General features: G+C 41.2%; 1 protein-coding gene across 4 annotated transcripts in view; it reads right to left on the bottom strand.

The window, feature by feature from the left end:
- SPAG9 (sperm associated antigen 9) overlaps nucleotides 1-20,632 on the bottom strand; it is a 152,320-nt gene extending 131,688 nt beyond the window's left edge. For all 4 annotated transcript variants that reach the window (XM_082372551.1, XM_082372552.1, XM_082372553.1 and 1 more), the window contains exon 1: nucleotides 20,099-20,632. In XM_082372551.1, coding sequence (XP_082228677.1) covers nucleotides 20,099-20,401 — 303 coding nt within the window. In that variant the 5' untranslated portion in view covers nucleotides 20,402-20,632. The remainder of the gene's footprint in view (nucleotides 1-20,098) is intronic.
- Nucleotides 20,633-23,135: the final 2,503 nt, after the last annotated feature.

The following is a 23,135-nucleotide window of genomic DNA, read 5'->3' as shown; positions in this document are numbered from 1 at the left end:
AGAGATTTCTGTGCATTAATTTTGTATTCTGCAACCTTACCAAATTCATTGATTAGTTCTAGTAATTTTCTGGTAGCATCTTCAGGATTTTCTGTGTATAGTATCATGTCATCTGCAAACAGTGACAGTTTTACTTCTTTTCCAATTTGTATTTCTTTTTCTTCTCTAATTGCTGTGGCTAGGACTTCCAATACTATGTTGAATAATAGTGGCAAGAGTGGACATCCTTTTCTTGTTCCTGATCTTAGAGCAAATGCTTTCAGTTTTTCACCATTGAGAATGATGTTTGCTGTGGGTTTGTCATATATGGCCTTTATTATGTTGAGGTAGGTTCCCTCTATGCCCATTTTCTGGAGAGTTTTTATCATAAACAGGTGTTGAATTTTGTAAAGAGCTTTTTCTGCGGCTATTGAAATGATCATATGGTTTTTATTCTTTAATTTGTTAATATGGTGTATCACACTGATTGTTTTGCGTATATTGAAGAATCCTTGCATCCCTGGGATAAATTCCACTTGATCATGGTGTATGATCTTTTTAATGTGTTCTTGGATTCTTTTTGCTAGTATTTTGTTGAAGATTTTTACATCTATGTTCATCAGTGATATCGGTCTGTAATTTTCTTTTTTTGTGATATCTTTGTCTGGTTTCGGTATCAGGGTGATGGTGGCCTCATAGAACGAGTTTGGGAGTGTTCCTCCCTCTGCAATTTTTTGGAAGAGTTTGAGAAGGATAGGTGTTAACTCTTCTCTAAATATTTGCTAGAATTCGCCTGTGAAGCCATCTGGTCCTGGACTTTTGTTTGTTGGAGATTTTTAATTACAGTTTCAAATTCATTACCTGTGATTGGTCTTTTAATATTTTCTAATTCTTCCTGGTTCAGTCTTGGAGAGTTGTGCCTTTCCAAGAATTTGTCCTGCTCCCAATGCAGGGGGCCTGGGTTTGATCCCTGGTCAGGGAACTAGTTTCCGCATGCTGCAACTAAGAGATTGCATGCCGCAACTAAAGATCCCATATGCCACAACTAAAGATTCCCTGTGCCACAACTAAAGATCCTGCATGCCGCAACGAAGATCCCACATGCCACAACTAAGACCTGGCACAGCCAAATAAATAAATTAATAAATTTAAACAAACAAACAAACAAAAAGTAAAAAGATAACCCACAGAATGGGAGAAAATATTTGTAAATCATATATCTAATAAGAGACTTCTATATACACATAATGTAAAATTATTCAGCCTTAAAAAGGAATGAAATTATTATACATGCTACAAAATGGATGAGCTCTAAAAACATGCTAAGTGAAACAGGTCAAACTTAAAAGGGCAAATATTATATGATTCCATTTATATGAGGTTCCTAGGATAGTCAAATTCATTCAGACAGAAATAGAATGGTAGTTTCCAGGGGTTAGGAGAAGGAGGAAACTGGAGTTATTGTTTCATGGGTATGGAGCTTCAATTTGGATGATGAAAAAGTTCTGGAGATGGAGGGTGGTGAGGTTGCACAACAATGTGAATGTACTTAATACCACTTAATTATACACTTAAAAATTGTTAAAACGGGGGACTTCCCTGGCGGTCCAGTGGTTAAGACTTCACCTTCCAATGCAGGGGGTGCGGGTTCAATCCCTGGTTGGTGACCTAAGATCCCACATGCCTCGGGGCCAAAAAGCAAAACATAAAACAGAAGCAATACTGTAACAAACTCAATAAAGACTTTAAAAATGGTTCACATCCAAAATCTTTTTAAAAAACTGTTAAAACGGCAAAATTTTTTACGTATATTTTACCACAATAAAAAAATTTACGGAAAAAAAACATGGTGGCAACTATATAAAGTGAAATTTTCACAGAAGAAAAAACCATGTTAGCCTATTTAAAACAAATGCAGGGACTTCCCTGGAAGTCCAGTAGTTAAGACTCTGAGCTTCCAATGCAGGGGGCACAGGTTCGATCCCTGGTCAGGGAACTAAGATCCCATGGGCCGCACGGCACGGCCGGAAAAAAAAGCCAAACATGACGGCACAGTCCTTTACTTTCTGACCCCTGATTAGCTATTCAACCTCAGTTTTTGTCACTCACCTATGTAAATACACAGAAGAACGTGTGTATTTTTTAAAGAACATATGGATAACTAGTATTTACTACTTAAATATATTAAAAAAAAATGTTATGTTTTGTAGTTCTCTGAATACATCACACACTTTCAAACCTCCCATACTTTGACTCAGTGACACATAACACAGTTAAATGCCACCCTGTCTCTGTGAAGTGTCCCGCAGGTTGACTTAGGCTTTTAGCATCTTGTACATACAGTACTTGCTAAGCAGAGCAACAGATGAGTGGGTAATTTCTGTCAAATGTTTCCCAAATCAAATCACAGCAAACAAGTACAAGTAGGCTATTTTCACAGTAGAACCAAAGACAAACACTAGTCTTTTTAAAAAGTTACTTTTCTGGTTTTACAAAAGCCTATTTGATTCCACAATTCTGTGCAACCTGTTTAACTTTTTAAAAGGTATTTGTTTTTGAATAGGCAGCAGTAACCAAAAAATGAGGCAAGGGCAACAAAATAACTGAAAGAAAATTTAAATTGAGTATCTGATAATTAAAATTAGAAAGTTTATTTATACCATATTAGCCTAGAAGATGCTTTTAATCAATATAGATCTCAATGCCTAAGAAATAAATGTTCACTATTCTTCAGAATAAACTTGTCTTCAAAAATATCAATGTTGTTTTACTAACCATTTTATTTGTTACTATAGGGTACTATTACTGTATCCTAATTAGAAATGTCTATCAAAAGTTCTAAGTAAAAATTAAAAATTAAGTTTTGGCACTTAACTTGTCATTTCTGTGGCAAGTTTATTCAGATAGAAGAAATTATTTCTCAATCAGTAACTTAGAAATAAATATTTGTGGCTAAAATAAATTAAAAAACAATCAGAGCCTTCTGTCATGTGAGGACACAGTGAGAATACCGCCGGGAAGTGGGTCCTCATCAGATACCAAATCTGCCAGCACGATGACCTTGGACTTCCCAGCTTCCAGAACAGTTGGAAATAAATATTTGTTGTTAAAGCCACTTAAACTATGGTATTTTTGTTATAGCAGCCTGAGCAGACGAAGAGAGAACAGATGTGGTTGACACCACTTCTTCTCCCCTCTTTTTCTCTTGAAAGCAGACTTGATGTCCAGAGTTCTGAAAACTACTTTTTAACCATGAAGTATATTACAAGAGGTCTCAGAGTCTTGGCCTGGACTTTGATGCCATCACTCCCTATCTCCAAATTTCTTGCTGTGAGGGAAAAAAAAAAAAAAAAATCAGAGAGGGAATTTCCTGGCAGTCCAGTGGTTAGGACTCTGTGCTTCTACTGCAGGGGGCATGGGTTCGATCTCTGGTTGGTGAAGTAAGATCCTACAAGCTGCGTAGCAGAGCCAAAAGGAAAAAAGACAACCAGAGAATCATGGTGCTAACATGACTTTTAAGATCACCTAGGCCAACCTTTGCTAATGCAGAAGTAATCTCTACAATACTCTGACAATAGTTTCAATGATCTTAATATTTCAATTTTTAAAATGCCTAAATATTTCTAGACTATCTACTATGTATAGGACAATGTAGGTAAAGTTTCTGTAATAACTATACTCAGGAGAAGTCACTTTTTCTGTATATGCCTAAGTCAAAGGACTTATTGAAGAACTTTTTGGAACTTTTTGGAAGTTTTATTTAGCATAATTTGGCTCCAACAGTAAGGACAATAATTTGAATGCACAAAAGAGAATTTTAAACAGCTAGGCTTTGCAATTTGACCTTTAGCATACTTATCTATCCACCATCCAACCAACCAACAAATATCTAATACCTACTGCATCCCAGTAGTTTAGTTGGGGAATTAAAGCAATAGGTTAGTTAGGTAAAACACTGAAAGTACTATGAGAGGAGAAGGACAGTATGCTGTGGGAAGACATAAAATGGGTACAATCCAAACTTGAGTGTCATAAAAGGCATTCCTGAATTGAAACTTGAAAGATGAATAATGGCAGCCAGGCAATAGAAGAGAAAGAGAGTGCCAAGCAAAGAGGCAGCTTTCAAGAACGCCTGGAGAAAATGCCTTTTGCATAACAAACTCAAGGTGTTCAGTATGGTTCTAAAAGGAAAAGATTAGACTGGTAAAATAAGGAGCAGCCAGATTACAAGGTCCTGTACGTTAGAAACTTTAGTCATTTCAAGAACTTTAGACAGAGCCACTAAAGACTTTTTTTTTTTAATACATCCTGACTTTTTAATTTATTTATTTATTTTTGGCTGTGTTGGGTCTTCGTTTCTGTGTGAGGGCTTTCTCTAGTTGCGGCGAGCGGGGGCCACTCTTCATCGCGGTGCGCGGGCCTCTCACTGTCGCGGCCTCTCTTGTTGCGGAGCACAAGCTCCAGACGCGCAAGCTCAGTAGTTGTGGCTCATGGGCCTAGTTGCTCCGCGGCATGTAGGATCTTCCCGGACCAGGGCTCGAACCCGTGTCCCCTGCATTGGCAGGCAGATTCTCAACCACTGCGCCACCGGGGAAGCCCCTAAAGGCTTTTAAGTGTGGAAATGATCTGCCATTTTGGAGAGATCCGGGTACAGTGTGGTGGACAGTTTATAGCTTGGCAATACGGGAAGCAGACAGATCAGTTATAGGGCAGTTTCAGTTGTACAATCATTTATTCAGAAATTTTCAATGGGACTTCGCTGGTGGCGCAGTGGTTAGGAATCCACCTGCCAGTGCAGGGGACACGGGTTCAAGCCCTGGTCCGGGAGGATCCCACATGCCGTGGAGCAACTAAGCCCATGGGCCCCAACTACTGAGCCTGCACTCTAGAGCCTGCAAGCCACAACTACTGAAGCCCGAGGGCCTAGAGCCCGTGCTCTGCAACAAGAGAAGCCACCGCAATGAGAAGCCCATGCATCACAATGAAGAGTAGCCCCTGCTCGCTGCAACTAGAGAAAGCCCGCACGTAGCAACGAAGACCCAATGCAGCCAAAAATTAATTAATTAATTTTTTAAAAAAAGAAAGAAAGAAAGAAAGAAATTTTCAATGGTTACTTCCTATGTGCCAGACCTGGTATTCAGTGTGAATGAAAGAAGTTCCAGCTCTTCAGAGTAGTAAAAATAGATTTGAAAAAAAGTAAAGAGATTCCAGATACATTTAAAAGTTGAAAACAAAAGAAGGCAGCAATGGGATGAAGGAGAGAGAACAGCTAAGAATGGTGACCTGGTATCTGGCTAGGCATATAGTGGTATCCCTCACAATGATTGGGAACAGAGGATGAGAAAGCTTGGAAGTTAAGTTCAGTTTTGGACATGTCGGGAGACATTCATGTCCAATAAACAACAGTAATATGGATCTGAAACCCCAGGGAGAGATCCAGCCTGTTAACAGGCTGTTGTTAATAGCCTGTCAGCTCCGTGAGGGAAGAATCTTGTCTGTTTTACTCACCACTGTATCCCCAACAGACACAGTACCAGGCACACAGTGGGCACTCAATAAATATCTGTTAAATGAATGAATGAGATATACATTTTGGAATACTCAACAAATGGTAAATTGAACTGATCAGAATGGATAACATGAGCTACGCAGTGTGCAGAGTGAGAACTTACGAGGATCTTAGAAAGAGCACCAAGGAACACCAAAGCTAATGTGACTAAGAAGAATCCACAGAGTGGTCAGATAAGTAAGAGGAAAATCAAGAGATTTCAAAGTCAGAGAACCAAAATATAACGTTTCTTAAAGAAAGAGTGAGCAAAAGAGTCAAATGTTGCTGAGAGGGCTTCCCTGGTGGCGCAGTGGTTGAGAATCTGCCTGCCAGTGCAGGGGACACAGGTTCGAGCCCTGGTCTGGGAAGATCCCACATGCCGCGGGGCAACTGGGCCCGTGAGCCACAGCTACTGAGCCTGCGCGTCTGGAGCCTGTGCTCCGCAACAACAGAGGCCGCGATAGTGAGAGGCCCGCGCACCGCGATGAAGAGTGACCCCCACTTGCCGCAACTGGAGAAAGCCCTCGCACAGAAACGAAGACCCAACACAGCAAAAATAAATAAATAAATAAATGTAAAAAAAAAAAATGTTGCTGAGAAGTCAAGTATGAGAATGCGTAAGACAGAAAATAGAAGAAATGCATTTATGAGAGTTATTCACTTTTGTGAATTTTCTTACTTGGTGTTTTTTTTTTTTGGCCACGCCATGCGGCTTGCGGGACTTTAGTTTCCCGACCATGGATTAAAACCGCGCCTCAGCAGTGAAAGCACATAGTTCTAACTACTGGATCGCCTCGGAATTCCCATCACTTTTGTGAATTTTTAAGAATATGAGTAGGCTGGGACTTCCCTGGTGGCACAGCGGTTAAGAATCTGCCTGCCAATGCAGGGGACACGGGTTTGATCCCTGGTCCAGGAAGATCCCACATGCCGCAGTGCAACTAACCCTCTGCACCACAACTACTGAGCCTGCACTCTAGAGCCCGTGAGCCACAACTACGGAGCCCACGCATTGCAACTACTGAAGCCCACATGCTCTATGGCCTGTGTGCTGCAACTACTGAGCCTGCATGCTGCAACTACTGAAGCCTGTGTGCCTAGAGCCCGTGCTCCACAACAAGAGAAGCCACCACAATGAGAAGCTCACGCATTGCTACGAAGAGTAGCCCCCGTTCGCTGCAACTAGAGAAAGCCCACACGCAGCAACAAAGACCCAACGCAGCCAAAAATAATTTAAAAAGAATTACCCACAAAAAATGAAATAAAAAGAAAAAAGAATCTGCCCGCCAATGCAGGAGGCACGGGTTCAATCCCTGGTCTGGGAAGATCCCACATGCCACAGAGCAACTAAGCCCATGCGCCATAACTACTGAGCTTGCGCTCTAGAGCCTGCAAGCCACAAATACTGAAGCCCGCGCGCCTAGAGCCTGTGCTCCACAGCAAGAGAAGCCACCGCAATGAGAAGCCTGTGCACCACAACAAAGAATAGCTCCTGCTCGTCGCAACTAGAGAAAGCCTGCATGCAGCAACGAAGACCCAATGCAGCCAAAAGTAAATAAATAACTAATAAAATAAAAATAAAAATGAAAAAAAAAAGAATATGAGTAGGAGAAATTCTATTATACCTAAAGTTTCATATCTAAATAATTACTCTTCATATCTAAATAACGAGATGAATTATTTCCTGCATGGACAGCTTCCCTTTTATAAATTTGCTTGTTCCATCTAAAGTGCCTGCCTCTTTACTCTGTATCACCTCACCTTTTTTATTTCCCGTGTAACACCGATTACAATCTGTAATTAACTGGTTTGTTTATTCTTTATTACAATATAAACTCTAAGAAAGCAAGGGCTACCTTACTTGTCTGATCTGTTTGTGGCCACATTCTCAGAGTCTAGAACAGTGCCTGGCTCAATATATATTTGTTCTTTCTGATTATTCATGTCTCCTGTTTATCTACCTATGGAAACGGGATAGGAAAGAACTAGAAGATCATGGAGTTTCTGCCCAGCCATTAAAAAATACCTGCAGGAAGAGCAAGTGAAAATACATTTTAAAGGACAATAACAGAATCCAGAATCACAAAAATCCTAGACCCATCCGCTGCGGAGAATCCAATCAGCAGAACCTCAAATTACAAGGAAAAAATTCTTCTCAGGCTCTATAAATCCTAGTGGAGCAGGTAAGCAGTCAGAAACAAGGTAAAAAAGTTACCAGAGAAAACATTAAATGTAGGGTAGTTTCTCAATTTCTGCATCTCTAAGTTTCAAAGGGGAAAAATAATCCATGGTATTTTTATACTATAATCTTAAATAAAAATTTTTAACCAATTTTAATTGTTTTATAAATCTCAGATTTAAATTTCTTACAGAAAAGTAGCTAAACTGCAATCATTTCTTCCTTCCAGGTGAGTGACATTAGTTCACTATAAAAATATTAACTTACCTCTATAACTGACATGTACTCTGTTCCTAAACATTAATTTAAATGGAATACTAAATATTAGAAAATGTTCTCCTATGTAAATAAAATTGTGGTTATATGGTACAATGCTTTCATTTTTAGGATAAGTACTTTAAGTACTGAAGGGTGATGTGTCATAACATCTGCAATTTACTTTGAAATGGTTCAGCAATTTAAAAATATGCGTATGTATGTATATATTTTGTCATATGTATGTGGTGTGTAGGTAGATAAATAAAAGAACTACTGAATCCAGGTAACAAATATATAGGTAATAAACATACTTTTCATTTTTCTGTATTTTTGAAAATTTTCCTAATAAAAAGCTGGGGGTGGTTTACTGAAAAAGTTTACTGACCTCAAAAATAAAAGGGGGGGAACTCCCTGGTGGTGCAGCGGTTAAGAATCCACCCGCCAATGCAAGGGACATGGGTTCGATCCCTGGTCCAGGAAGATCCCACATGCCACGGAGCAACTAAGCCCGTGCGCCACAACTACTGAGCTTGCGCTCTAGAGCCCGCGAGCCACAACTACTGAGCCCATGCACCACAACTACTGAGCCCATAAACCACAACTACTGAAGCACATGCACCACAACTACTGAGCCCACACGCCGCAACTACTGAGGCCTGCCCACTCTAGGGCCGGTGCACCGCAACTACTGAGCCCACGAGTCACAACTACTGAGCCCACGCACCACAACTACTGAGCCCATGCGCCTACAGCCCGTGCTCCACAACAAGAGAAGCCACCGCAATGAGAAGCCCGTGCACCGCAACGAAGAGTAGCCCCTGCTCACCACAACTAGAGAAAGCCTGCACGCAGCAACGAAGAACCAATGCAGCCACAAAATAAATAAATAATAATAATAAAATAAATTATGTAGCAGAGTACATGATACAGAGCAGGTACTCAAAAATTTTAATTCACCACCGTCCTCTTAAAAAATAAAAACGGTATTTTTAAAGTTCCCAATAATAATTCTAAATCCTCAACTTAGAAAATTCTCTATTGTATTAACATGTAAATTCCCATGGCTCAGTTCAAACGTTTTCAGAACTATGCCAAACTACTAGACACGAAAATTCTTTTTTTCTTCCCTTGAAATGTACTGTTTATTATTTTTTCTTTTAATTTTTATTGGAGTACAGTTGATTGAAAACCTTGTGCTAGTTTCTGCTGTACAGCAAAGTGAATCAGTTGTACATATACATATATCCACTCTTTTTTAGATTCTTTTCTCATATAGGTCATTAGAGAGTATTTCCTGTGCTATACAGTAAGTCCTTATTAGTTATCTATTTTATATATAGTAGTGTGTATATGCCAATCCCAATCTCCCAATTTATCACTTCCCCCATTTCCCCCCTAGTAACCATAAGTTTGTTTTCTACATCTGAGACTCTATTTCTGCTTTGTACATAAGTTCATTTATACCATTTTTTAGATTCCACATTTAAGCAATATCATATATTTGTCTTTCTCCGTCTAACTTACTTCACTTAGTATTTCATTTTAATTATTTATTTATTTTGGCCACGTCCCATGGCTTGTGGGATCTTAGTTCCCCAGTCAGGGATCGAACCCGAGCCCTTGGCAGTGAAAGCACAGAGTCCTAACCACTGGGCCACCAGAGAATTCCACTTCACTTAGTATGATAATCTCTAGATCCATCCATGTTGCTGCAAACGGCATTATTTCATTCTTTTTATAGGCTAATATTCCACTGAATATATGTACCATATATTCTCTGCCCATCCCTCTGTTGATGTACATTTAGGTTGCTTCCATGTCTTGGCTATTGTAAACAGTGTTGCAATGAATGTGGGGGTGCATGTATCCTTTCAGATTATGGTTTTCTCCAGATATATGCCCAGGAGTGGGATTGCTAGATCATATGGTAGTTCTATTTTTAGTTTTTTAAGGAACCTCCATACTGTTCTCCATTGTGGTTGTACCAATTTATATTCCCACCAACAGTGTAGGAGGGTACCCTTTTCTCCACACCCTCTCCAGCATTTATTGTTTGTAGATTTTTGATGAAGGCCATTCTGACTGCTGTGAGGTGTTACCTCATTGTAGTTTTGATTTGCACTTCTCTGATAATTAGTGATGTTGAGTATCTTTTCATGTGTTCTTTGGCCATCTGTACGTCTTCTTTGGAGAACTGTCTATTTAGATCTTCTACATTTTTTGACTGTCATAGCAACCCTTGTCGGTCACTTTGTTTGCAAGTATTTTCTCCCATTCTGTGGGTTGTCTTTTCGTTTTGTTTATGGTTTCTTCTGCTGCGCAGAAGCTTTTAAGTTTAACTAGGTCCCATTTGTTTATTTTTGCTTTTATTTTCATTACTCAAGGAGGTGGATCAAAAAAGATATTGCTGCGATTTATGCCAAAGAGTGTTCTGCCTATGTTTTCCTCTAAGAGTTTTATACTGTCCATCCTCACATTTAGGTCTTTCATCCATTTCAAGCTTATTTTTGTGTATGGTGTTAGAGAGTGTTCTAATTTCATATTTTTACGTGTAGCTGTCTAGTTTTCCCAGCACCATTTATTGAAAAGACTGCGTTTTCTCCATTGTATATTCTTGCCTCCTTTGTCATAGATTAATTGACCATAGGTGCATGTGTTTATTTCTAGGCTTTCTATCCTGTTCCACTGATCTATTTTTCTGTTTTTGTGCCAGTACCATACTGTTTTGATTACTGTAAGCTTTGTAGTACAGTCTGAAGTCAGGAACCCTGATTCCTCCAGCTCCACTTTCCTTTCTCAGAATTGCTTTGGCTATTCAGGGTCTTTTTTGTTTCCATATAAATTTTGGAATTTTTTGTTCTAGTTCTGTGAAAAATGCCATTGGTAATTTGATAGGGATTGCACTGAATCTGCAGATTGCCTTGGGAAATATAGTCCTTTTGACAATACTGATTCTTCCAACCCAAGAACACAGTATATCCTTCCATCTGTTTGTGTCATCTCTGATTTCTTTCATCAGTGCCTTATAGTTTTCAGAGTAGAGGTCTTTTGTCTCCTTAGGTAGGGTTATTCCTAGGTATTATTTTTTTTTTTTCGACTTGATATAGGCAGTTTTATTTTAGATTACATGGGCTTCTATTAGAAGTGTAAACCAACTGAGTTATCACCTTACCACCCCTTAAGCAAACCCTGGGATTTACTATCCTGATGTCTAGTCTGATGTTACTACACCCTACCCTGCAAGGCAGTCAGTGGAGGGGGCGGTGGGATGTCTCCACAGGTCTGGTAGGCAAGAGCCTCCCTGCCCAAAACCTGGCCCTTGGGTCTGTGGTTTTGAAGGGATGATCCTATCAGCACACTCAACAAGAAGGATGAATCAAAATACTGCTACTTTAGGAATTCAGACGTGTGATTAAGAGAATGGACATTTAGGCTTTAATGACTAAAGCAGCTACTTGAGAAACCATAGCTTCCCGATTCCTGGACCCATTTTTATCCACACTTTATTTTTCCCTATTCCCATCACATCTGTAGTTACCAAAACCTGTCATTCTTTTTGATGTGATGGTAAATAGGATTGTTTCCCAATCTTAGAGGGAATGATTTCGGCTTTTCACAGTGCAGAATGATGTTAGCTGTGGGTTTGTCACATACAGCCTTTATTATGTTGAAGTAAGTTCCCTCTATTCCCACTTTCTGGAGAGCTTTTATCATGGGTGTTGAGTTTTATCAAAAGCTTTTTCTGCATCAATTAAGATGATCATATGCTTTTAATTCTTCACTTTGTTAATCTGGTATATCACACTGATTGATTTGTGGATACTGAAGAATCCTTGCATCACTGGCATCAATCTTACTTGATCATGGTGGATGATCCTTTTAATGTATTGTTGAATTTGGTTTGCTAGTATTTTGTTGAGGATTTCTGCATCTATGTTCATCAGTGATATTGGCCTGTAATTTTTATGTGTGTGTGATATCTTCTCTGGTTTTGGTATCAGGCTGATGGTGGCCTCATAGAATGAGCTTGGGAGTATTCCTTCCTCCGCAATTTTCTGGAAGAGTTTCAGAAGGGTAGGTGTTAACTCTTACCTAAAAGATTGCTAGAACTCCCCTGTGAAGCCATCTGGTCCTTGACTTTTGTTTGTTGGAAGTCTTTTAACCACTGTTTCAATTTCAGTACTTATGCATGGTCTGTTGACATTTTCTATTTCTTCCAAGTTCAGTCTTGGAAAGTTGTGCTTTTCTAAGAATTTGTCCATTTCTTCTAGGTTGTCCATTTTATTGGCATGATAGTTGCTTGTTGTAGTCTCTTATGATCCCTTGTATTTCCTTTGTGTCAGTTTTAACTTCTCCTCTTTCATTTCTAATTTTATTGATTTGAGCCCTGTCCCCTTTTTTTCTTGATGAGTCTGGCTAAAGGTTTACCAATTTTGTTTATCTTCTCAAAGAACCAGCTTTTAGTTTCATTGACCTTTGCTATTGTTTTTTTCTATTTCATTTATTTCTGTTCTAATTTTTACGATTTATTTCCTTCTACTAACTTTGGGTTCTGTTTGTTCCTCTTTCTCTAGTTGCTTTAGGTGTAAGGTTAGGTTGTTTATTTGAGATTTTTCTTGTTTCCTCAGGTAAGATTGTACTGCTATAAACTTCCCTCTTAGAACTGCTTTTGCTGCGTCCCAGAGGTTTTGGACCATTGTGTTTTCATTATCATTTGTCTGTAGGTATTTTTTTCTTATTTCCTCTTTAATTTCTTCAGTAATCCACTGGTTGCTTAGTAACATATTGCTTAGCCTCCATGTGTTTGTGTTTTTAACAGTTTTTTTCCTGTAACTGATTTTCTTTTCTTCTTTTCTTTTGGCCGTGTCGTGTGGCATGTGGGATCTTAGTTTCCCCGACCAGGGATGGAACCCGCACCCCCTGCATTGGAAATGCAGAGTCTTAACCACTGGACCACCAGGGAAGTCCCTCCTGTAATTGATTTCTAATCTCATAGCGTGTGGTCAGAAAAGATGCTTGATATAATTTCAATTTTCTTAAATTTACTGAGGCTTGATTTGTGGCCCAAGATGTGATCTATCCTGGAGAACATTCTGTATGCACTTGAGGAGAAAGTGTATTCGGCAGCTAAGTCCATCTGGTCTAATGTGTCATTTAAGGCCTGTGTTTCCTTATTGATTTTCTGTCTGGATGATCTGTCCATTGATGAGACTGGGGTATTAAAGTCCCCCACTATTATTGTGTTTCTGTCGATTTCTCCTTTTATTGCTGTTAGCATTTGCCTTATATACTGTGGTGCTCCTATGTTGGATGCATATATATTTACAATTGTTATATCTTCTTCTTGGATTGATCCTTTGATTATTATGTAGTGTCCTTCTATGTCTCTTGTAACGTTCTTTATTTTGAAGTCTATTTTGTCTGATATGAGTATTGCTACTCCAGCTTTCTTTTGATTTCCATTTGCATGGAATATCTTTTTCCATCCCCTCACTTTCAGTCTGTATGTAGACACCAGAATTCTTAAGTGAATTCCACAGACTTGTATTAAAGCTAATAACAAAATATCACTGGCCAAAACTTCAAAATGTATAGAATTTACACACATATATTTCTTTTTTTTATATATTTATTTATTTATTTTTGGCTGCATAGGGTCTTCATTGCTGTGTGCGGGCTTTCTCTAGTTGCGGCAAGCAGGGGCTACTCTTCGTTGCAGTGCGCGGGCTTCTCATTGTGGTGGCTTCTCTTGTTGCAGAGTTCTGGCTCTAGGCATGCAGGCTTCAGTAGTTGTGGCACACGGGCTCAGTAGTTGTGGCTCGTGGGCTCTAGAGCGCATGCTCAGCAGCTGTGGCACATGGGCTTAGTTGCTCCGCGGCATGTGGAATCTCCCCGGACCAGGGATCGAACCCATGTCCCCTGCACTGACAGGCGGATTCTTAACCACTGCGCCACCAGGGAAGCCCTACACACATATAATTCTAAATGTCAGCTTTTTGAATAAACACATTGCATACATTTTTTAATTGGGTCTATGCTGATATTTCTTATCTCAACCTAGTAATTTACTTAGGTAACATCTATACTCATTATGAGTGCTAAGCAGGGCAAAAAAAAAGGTGTTTTTAAAACAACTCAACCATTGGTCAAGGGAACAAAAGAACAGGTATTTGGCTACAGTCTAATACTAGCTCTCCTGGGAACCAAAAGGTTCCATGTGATTTAAGTATGCAGTGTGTAGTTAAAGGTAAGCTAAGGAGTCCAAGAAACTTACATACCAAACATAGGCACCGAATTGGATCAGTGACAGATGGCTTATACCACAGTAATCTAGTGAGTAGTTCTTACTCTACTAATCCATCTTGGTACCTTACCCATTTTGATAGTCTCTTTTGTGATTTTCAATAAGTAAAACGTGAATGTCACCATCCCAAGGACATATAATGTATCTCAGTTAGATACTTAAATTCAGAAATCTCTAAAGGTAAAGGGTCAGATCTGTCTTAATAGCTAAACAATGGTTAACTAACTGATTACCATTTCACAAGGTAACACACACCCCCTCCCACCAATGTACACACATTCCCCTAGAGAACAAATACACTGTTCATTTCAGAAAGTGCCTGGAAGCAGGGATTGACAAGACGCAAGGACATATCTACTCTGACTAGGGGCAGTGTGAAGCTTATTTCAAATAGTTCTGCAAGAAAAAACAATGGTATTTTTTAAAATATGTATTTTAAGTGTATTTTAAAATGTACTCATTTTATATACAAAATTATTTGGGCATACAGAGATCAATGAAGCACTAAAGTGTATTTTGAGCATTCTAAAACTTAGAAATTAAGAGGTAACATAACATTCTGAAAAGCTGCTGACCCTTGCTCTAACTGAACCAAGAGAGAAATGAAGTCAGCACCTCAGTCAATCCTTGGAGCAAAAATCTTTAATTCCCTGAACATACCACAGGATACTGGTTTCAAGGAAAAAAATATGGTGGCAAATATATAAAGTGAAATTTTCACAGAAGAAAAAATCAAGTTAGCCAATTTAAAACAAATGCAAGGACTTCCCTGGGGTCCAGTGGGTAAGACTCCACACTCCCAATGAAGGGGGCCACGGTTCGATCCCTGGTCAGGAAACTAGACCCCACATGCATGTTGCAACTATGAGCCTGCATGCCGCAACTAAAAAAAGATCCTGCATGCTGCAACTAAAGATCCCACAAGCCGCAATGAATATCCCATGTGCCGCAACAAAGACCCGGCATGGCCTAAATAAATGTTTAAAAAAAAAAAAAAAACACTGAACAGGTGCCACAGAGAGACTTCACTTTTTAAAAGTGTTTGAAAACTTTATGTCAAATGTTAACAACTAATGGACCTACTAACAGATCATCTGTGCATATAAACAAACTACTCTTCCCCTACTGCTCCACTTAGTTTCCTGAACAGGGATGGAACCCATGACCCCTGCTGTGGAAGCTCAGACTTGTAACCACTGGACCACCAGGGAATCCCCATAATCTACTTAATAGCGAGTTAAATTTCTTTTGACACTAGAGTAATAGAATTAAGGCTAAAAATCTGAATAAACATCATAATTACCAATTTAAATAACTGTGCTAAAGACACAAAATAAACTTAATGTTGAAGCAAATAGGGAATTTCCACTTTTAGCATCCTAAGTCCTCAATAGCCACCATCAACAAATATAAGCTGAAGTATTCAAAATTACTCTTCACTCCTGTCTTGATAAAAAAAATCATAAAACTAAATTGAAAAGACTGCAAATATTCCTTTTTAAGTGTTTATTAAAGAAGTGAACTTTCATTGTAAATTATTTTGCAAACAAATCAAAATTAATTTCCTTAACTTTTGATTAAAATACTTTTATGAATCAGTGAGAACTATAACATCGATTTTAAAAAATCAGTATCAATACCTGCTTTCCTGCCCACAAGTCTTATCACTCACTCCCATGTTCATAGACTTCCAAAGAAAACAACCTGATTAAAGTCTTAATATAAAACATCCATTTTGTTACTTCTTTAAGTGGTGATTCATTGGGGAAAAGTTAATTAGAATATTCTCAGTAATATCTCTCATCTCTGCACTTAATCACCCCAGTCTTTTTCAGACAAAAAGCCACAGAAAAGTAGTCATAAAATCACATAATCACAACATCTTCTTCCCAGCAAAGATATTCTCTCTTCATATATGCTTCTACCACTCACGGAGGATGAAGAGGGTACATCTTCATTTTTATGTGCAATCTCCCTCCACCCAATCATGCTAAATAAACTCTCACTTTGAAACTAAATTCCCTATGTATAACTGAATCACTTTGCTGTACATCTGAAACTAACACGACATTGTAGATCAACTGTATGTCAATAAAATTTTTTTTTTAATTTTTAAAAACTAAATTCCTACAAAAAAAAGTTCTTTAATTCATTTGCCTACTTCAGGGAAGTTTTCTTTTTTTTTTTAATTACTCAAAACAAATCATGTCTATTTTAAAAGAATCAGAACTTACACAAACAAAAACATAAAAAACACTAATATATTCTTCCCCAAGAATAACATCTTTCTCCAGATTTTTTTTTTTTTGTCCGCACCACTCAGCTTGTGGGATTAGTTCCCCAACCAGGTGTTGAAGCCGGGGTCCAGCAGTGAAAGCACCGTGTCCTAACCACTGGACCGCCAAGAAATTCCCTCTCCAGATTTTTTTTAAATTATTGATTTACAGGTAAATTGTTCATAGATTCACAAGGCTTACTCTGGATAGAGTAGACAGGAAAAGTCTAGCAGAAGAAGTGAAATTTAAGCTGAGCCAAAAGTGAGGCGCTAGCCAGGGTGAAGCTCTGAGGGAAAAGCACTCTAGGCCAAGGAAACAGCATGGGCAAAGGCATCAGACAGGACTTGGTTAAAGAATGAAAAAATATACATGGCTGGAGCAGGGAGCCCAAAGGGGAGAATGGTGAGAGCTATAAAATGATAGATTTCTTGATTAGCATTTGAAGCTGGTTACAAATCTATCTAAAATCAGCCCTCCTTCAGATTGTTTTTATAGACTCAAAACCATCAGGCTAACTCCACACAACAAATTCAAATAAGCAATTAAAAAGACAGAAGGTATTCAAATTTAGTACCATTATAATAAAGATTAACTTCCTGATTCCTTGTTGAGAATTCCTGCAAGCAAGAGATTAAAGCACTTCACACCTCCTAAAACATCCTCATTATTTACATATCCTCCTAAATTTCCACAAAGGTGCTCAGAATTTACTTAACTCTCTCTGGTGATGGTCAATTTCCATACTTTCAAATATTCTTGCTGTAAATACCCTGAGGCATTTTTGCTGTAATACCAGACTGTTTATGGAAATAGTCTTCGTATTAAAGGCCACAAACACTCAAAGAAAATTAAACACAGAATCATTTCTGCATATTGGACTAAGACTGAATTTCTGAGTACTTGGGTAAAACTTGATTTATGATCTTACATGAAAACTGACAACAAGATGGTTTTACATTTATGGTCTGGAAGTTGGCTCATCTAGCATCACATCAATGTTCTGTATTCTCAGATCATGGCCCTTTGCCCAAAGGTTTCATTATAGAAAATTTACAGACATATTTGAAAAAGCATAAATTACAAAGAAAGTCATTGGATAATCTATTTTTTTAAAGTCATTTACTTAAGAAATTAATATACAATCCAGAGTCTAGCAGCTTAGTTTTATTTTCTGATTCTGCAACCTGTGGCAGATGGTTTTCTGGGCACGTGCGACCCTGGCATTTTGCCTATGTTTACATGGACTGACAGGAGTTTAAGGCTGAAAGGAGTAATTTCTTTTATCTGCAGTAACAGGTCATGCTGGGCCTGTTCCTCACCTGTGTGTATATTTGGTTAATTCCACAGTCTTTCCATTTACACCCACACAATGGCAAGGACCTGTCTGAGCATGAAGACATGGCAAGTCATCTCAGGAGTAGTAGTACATAACCTTCGTTCCATAAACAGTTCCGTAAACAGCTAACAAACCAGTGGAAATTTTGATTCCATCCTTAGATTTTCTTTTTCAACCCTTCCTTCCCTATATACTTGGAAATACTCTTGAAATAAAGTCAATTTTGTTTGGCAAATTCAATAGCATTCCTTTGAGACAAATGGATCACAAAATCAGAACTAAAAATCATCATACAGTCAAGCTTCAGGGAAAAAAAAGAAAAAACAGGGACTTCCCCGGTGGCACAGTGGTTAAGAATCCACCTGCCAATGCAGGGGACACGGGTCCAATCCCTGGTCCAGGAAGATCCCACATGCCACGGAACAACTAAGCTCGTGTGCCACAACTACTGAGCCTGTGCTCTAGAGCCCGCAAGCCACAACTACTGAGCCCGTGCACCACAACTACTGAAGCCTGCACACCTAGAGCCCTGCTCTGCAGCGAGAAGCCACCGCAATGATAAGCCCGCGCACCGCAACAAAGACCCAAAGCAGCCCTAAATAAATAAATAAATAAATAAATAAATTTATTTTAAAAAAGAAAGACCTGGTACAAAGGTGTAAGTGACAATAAGTTTAAATGGTAGTACTACTTAGTCTTAGGAAATGAGCTGCACATCCTTAAAACTTTTCAAGTACTGGGGCTTCCCTGGTGGCGCGGTGGTTAAGACTCCACCTGCCAATGCAGGGCACACGGGTTCGAGACCTGGTCGAGGAAGATCCCACATGCCGCAGAGCAACTAAGCCTGTGTGCCACAACTAGTGAGCCTGCGCACCACAACTAGTGAGCCTGCACTCTAGAGCCCGCGAGCCACAACTACTGAAGCCCGTGCGCCTAAAGCCCGTGCCCCGCAACAAAAGAGGCCACCGCAATGAGAACCCCGCGCACCACAACGAAGAGCAGCCCCCACTCACCACAACTAGGGAAAGCCCTCGTGAAGCAACGAACACCCAACACAGCCAAAAATAAATAAATAAATAAATAAATTTAAAAAAAGAAAAAAAAACTTTTCAAGTATTTTTGAAATACAACATGTCGTTCCTTCAATAATTAGTTATTTAGCTTCCTTCAATCACCATATATTTAACCAGGTTTGCTAGATGCTTAAGAAACAAAGATGAATAGGACACTTCACCTGTATTAGATAAGTTCCACAGAAATAATGCCTACACATCCTGAAAGCTAAAATCCTCTACTGTCTCAGGAAGTCAAAGACCTGTCACTTGCACTCCAGAGCTGCAAAAGGTTCACAGACTCAAGGTTAGGGCACCGAGGTCACACTGCTGAGGCACTAAAGTTAAAAGCTGGCCAAGAGCACCTGTAAACTGTAGTCTTTGAAAAGGCTTGCCAACTGTCACCCACACCTCCTCAACCTGCCCCTCACCCCGTGCCCGTCCTCTTTATAAATAAACAAAGGGTTTTTAAAGGGAACTGTCCAAGGTTACCACCTGACAAGGAAGAAAGCTTTGATGTGGGATACCAATAAGATAAAATTGCATACTCTCCATATTTACAGAGTATTGTTATACAACATCTAACTGTTGACAAAGTGTCAACCAAGGCACTTAAAACATAAAATAAAACCTCTTTCTCAGTAGGGTTAAAACGTCAACAAGAAACTGGCCGAAAGAGGGAGATCTCTAACTTCCCAAAGCAGCAACCCCCAGGAAAGGTGCTGGAACCAGCGGAAGTTACATATCCAGGGCAGTAGTGTTTAAATGCGCCCCCCCCCACCCCGCCCGTGGTAAAAGTTTGAACCGCCGTCTGACTATCCCACGGTGGTCGGAAACTTCCCTAAACTACAAGAGGCAAGCAGACACCCTAAAATCTCCGCTCTCAGCCAATCCCAGGTGCCCTCAGGCCAGGCTGTGGCTTCCTCCCCGGGCCTTGCTTCCCCCATCTCACTCTCTTCTCCTGGACACTCACTAGCCTGCCTGGGCGTCCAACGCCGGCCGGGGGTCCCGGGACCTCGCGGCCGCCGGGCTCGGTCCGGCTGGCCTCGGCCTCAGGCCTGCCTCCAGGAGGCCGACGCCCCTCCCATCCTGAGACGGACCGCGACCCCCGGCCCCCGGCCCGCCCTCGGGCCGGGCCCTTGCACTCCCAGCCGGCCAGCCCTCACCTCCTCGGCGTGCTTGCGCAGCGCCTTCTCTCGCTCGTACTGGGTGATGAGCTGCTCGTTGTCGTCCCGCAGCAACTCCAGCTCCACCTGGTGCTCCTGGTCCTGCGCGAACACCGAGTCCAGGTTCTCCAGCACGGCCACCACCAGTGGCATCAGCTCCTTGACCACCTCCTCGTCGTAGCGCCCGATGAGCCGCTCGAACTCGCGGTAGATGGAGCCAGCCAGGCCGGACACCCGCTCCGACATCACGGCCCCGGAGCCGCCGGGCTCCTCCTGGTACACCACACCGTCCTCCAGCTCCATGGTGGCGGGCGGCCGGCCCGGGGCGTCGCCGGCTGAGGGGACGACAAGGGCCCGCACGGGACGGGCCGCTGGGGCTGGGGCTGCGGCTGGGCCCGGCTGGGTGGGGGCCCGGGACGGAGGAGGGGAGGGGTGAAGCGAGCGCACCCAACCCTACCGCCGCTGCACCAACTGCCGGGGCGGCTAAGCCGCGCGCGCCACACGTCACCCGCGGGGCGGGATCCGCGCCGCGTCGGCCCGTAGGGCGGGGCCCCGCGGGAGGCCAGGCGCGGCCGGGGGCGGGACCAATGCGTCACCCTTCGCCGGCGGAGGCGGCGTGGCGTCAACACTCGGCGCCGCGAGGTCGTTGCGTAAGCCAATAGGAAAGACTGCGAGAGGAGGGTGGTGAGAAGTGCCCGCCCCGGGCGCGATTTGTAGGGCGAATCTCAGTGGAAAGGGAGGGGTTCTGGAAGAGTGACTAGAGGTCCAGAATAGCCAAAATTTTATTACTTTTTACAGCTCACAAAGGGCTTTCACATTTGTTCCTCACCACAAGGATGTTTGGTGCGGTAGACGTTTGGCCTTCGTTTCACAGACAAGGAAAGTAGGCCCGGAGAAGTTATGGTTCACTCAAGGTCACGCAGCGAGAACGGGAAGGAGGCTGATGAGGGACTCAAACCAGTTCTGATTGAGAATTCCGTACTCAGAGAAGCGGAAAACAGATGGGAAGGGAAAGCAACCTTAAGTGGGACAAGGTCTGCCTCAGTGATAAGGTGGTCTTGAATAGGATAGAATTATTTGGGAGTTAAAGACAGTATGGATAGCCTTAAACAGAGGCCGTGCAAAGCATTCTGTAGAAGGGTAGAACGAACGCCACATCTTGTGCTTTGGCAAACACGGGTTTCTCTGCTTCCTCTGGCCAACTTGGGAGAGTGGCATTTCCTGGCTCCAGCCACCCTCCTTTCCTCTAATCTTGAAGCAGGGCAGGCTGATGGGGGGTTGGGGAGTAGAGGAGGAAAGAGGTGGAGTCACTGGGGTGAGTAAGTCCGATAGTACGTGAGGTCTCAGCCGCCTGGAAGAGAATCACGTGTGGGGAATGACAACACCCAAACCTCAGGCGGGCTGAGTCAAGGATCACTTCCTGGTGTTCTCTTCTAGCTGATACCGAGGGGGGGCCCTCTGGGGCTCCTGGGCAAAAAACCTTTCTATGCCCTCCATTTCTTTGATTACAGGAAACAGGCTTCATTTAGCCTCCAAGATCTTCCCTGAGTTCCAATGGGTAGTTTCAAGCAGCTGTTAATTAGGGAAAGGAGGGGATTCATCAATACAAGGAAGAAACAGTCAAAAGAAACAGTAGTGCAGCCATGGGGCAAGGTCCTGGTTACCCATCAAGGGATACACACAACAATATCTTTGAGCTATTTTGCAGATACTGAAACCTCCTCCAGGTGGGAGAAGTTAACGATGGTATGTTGCCCACAAGCATTTAGACCCCAAACCAGTTGGAACCTGAAGGTTGATGATGTTGATTCCTACTTAGCTCACCACCAACCCATCAGAAGAATGTCCATGAGCTGATCACGCCCTCTTTGAAACAGTACTATAAAACTTCTCACTATCATCTCCAAGTTAGGACACAGTTTTTCCAGGCAGGAGCCCATTGTGTCCCCCTTTGCCTGGCAAAGTAATAAAACTATCCTTTTCTACTTCACCCAAAACTCTGTCTCTGAGATTTGATTCAGCAACGATGTATAGAGAAGCTGAGCTTTTGGCATCATAGCCTCTGCAAATGGGGCAGAAGACACTCCCAAAAGCCCCTTATCTCCGCAGTAGGTGACTCAGGAGTACTGTGGCCTCAACTCCTCTAAGAATAGGGCCAGGGAAGGCAAGATTTGGATAAAGAAGGGTTCACTGGGGGAGTCAGCTACCTCCCAGGATCATAAATACCATGGAGACCCACAAAAGCATTATGGAGGTTGGACAAGGGCCAAGGTATAAAAAGACAAAAATGAAAATACTAAGCCTTACGAGGTCAGACATGACTGAATTTGTGGCCTGTACTCTCCCCCTTTCTCACCCTCACCCTACAGTCACCTTTATATTGTTTGTGTATATGTCTGGATCTGAGTTTCGCCTATCAGCTGGTTCGCCCCAAATGCCCCTTCTTTTCTAAATCTCACATTTGAAAACCAGAAGAGTCTTACTCTGAATCTTTCTTTTCTTTTCTTTTTTCTCTTCCTGAGGGCGCTTACTTGGGCAATCTACCTATGTATATGCCTCTATTTTCCTAAGAGTCAGAGGAGCAGGAAAACTTAGGCCAAGGCTTTACTTTGTCTTTGCACAGTATTATCATACACATCAGAAAATTTAGAGAAAAAATGTCTGTTGATTTTCAGGTCTGAGATTATAATAAAGTCTTCATAGTAAGTATGCTTCTTTAGGTATAAATTCAAGATAAAACTATATGAGATACATATTTATCTTGATTTTAAGCTTCTGCTAGCTCAGTGATCACATTTGTTTAAAATAAAATTCTGCCAAATATCCATCAACTCTTAAATAAAATATGGTGTAAGCATATAAAGGAATATTTATTATTCAGCAATAAAAAGAAATGTAGTACATACTACAACATGGATGAACCTGGAAAATATACTGAGTAAAAGAAGCCAGTCACAAAGGACCACATATGAAAGATCAATCATTGCCTAGGGTTGGCTGGAGGAACAAGGGAAAATAAGAGTGAATGCTAATGGGC

The sequence above is a fragment of the Balaenoptera borealis genome (assembly GCF_965194805.1).
Source record: "Balaenoptera borealis genome assembly, chromosome: 20".
In the NCBI taxonomy this organism is placed as follows: Eukaryota; Metazoa; Chordata; class Mammalia; order Artiodactyla; family Balaenopteridae; genus Balaenoptera; species Balaenoptera borealis.
The sequence above is the reverse complement of the archived record's forward strand: the minus strand, read 5'-3'. Positions and strand labels throughout refer to the sequence as shown.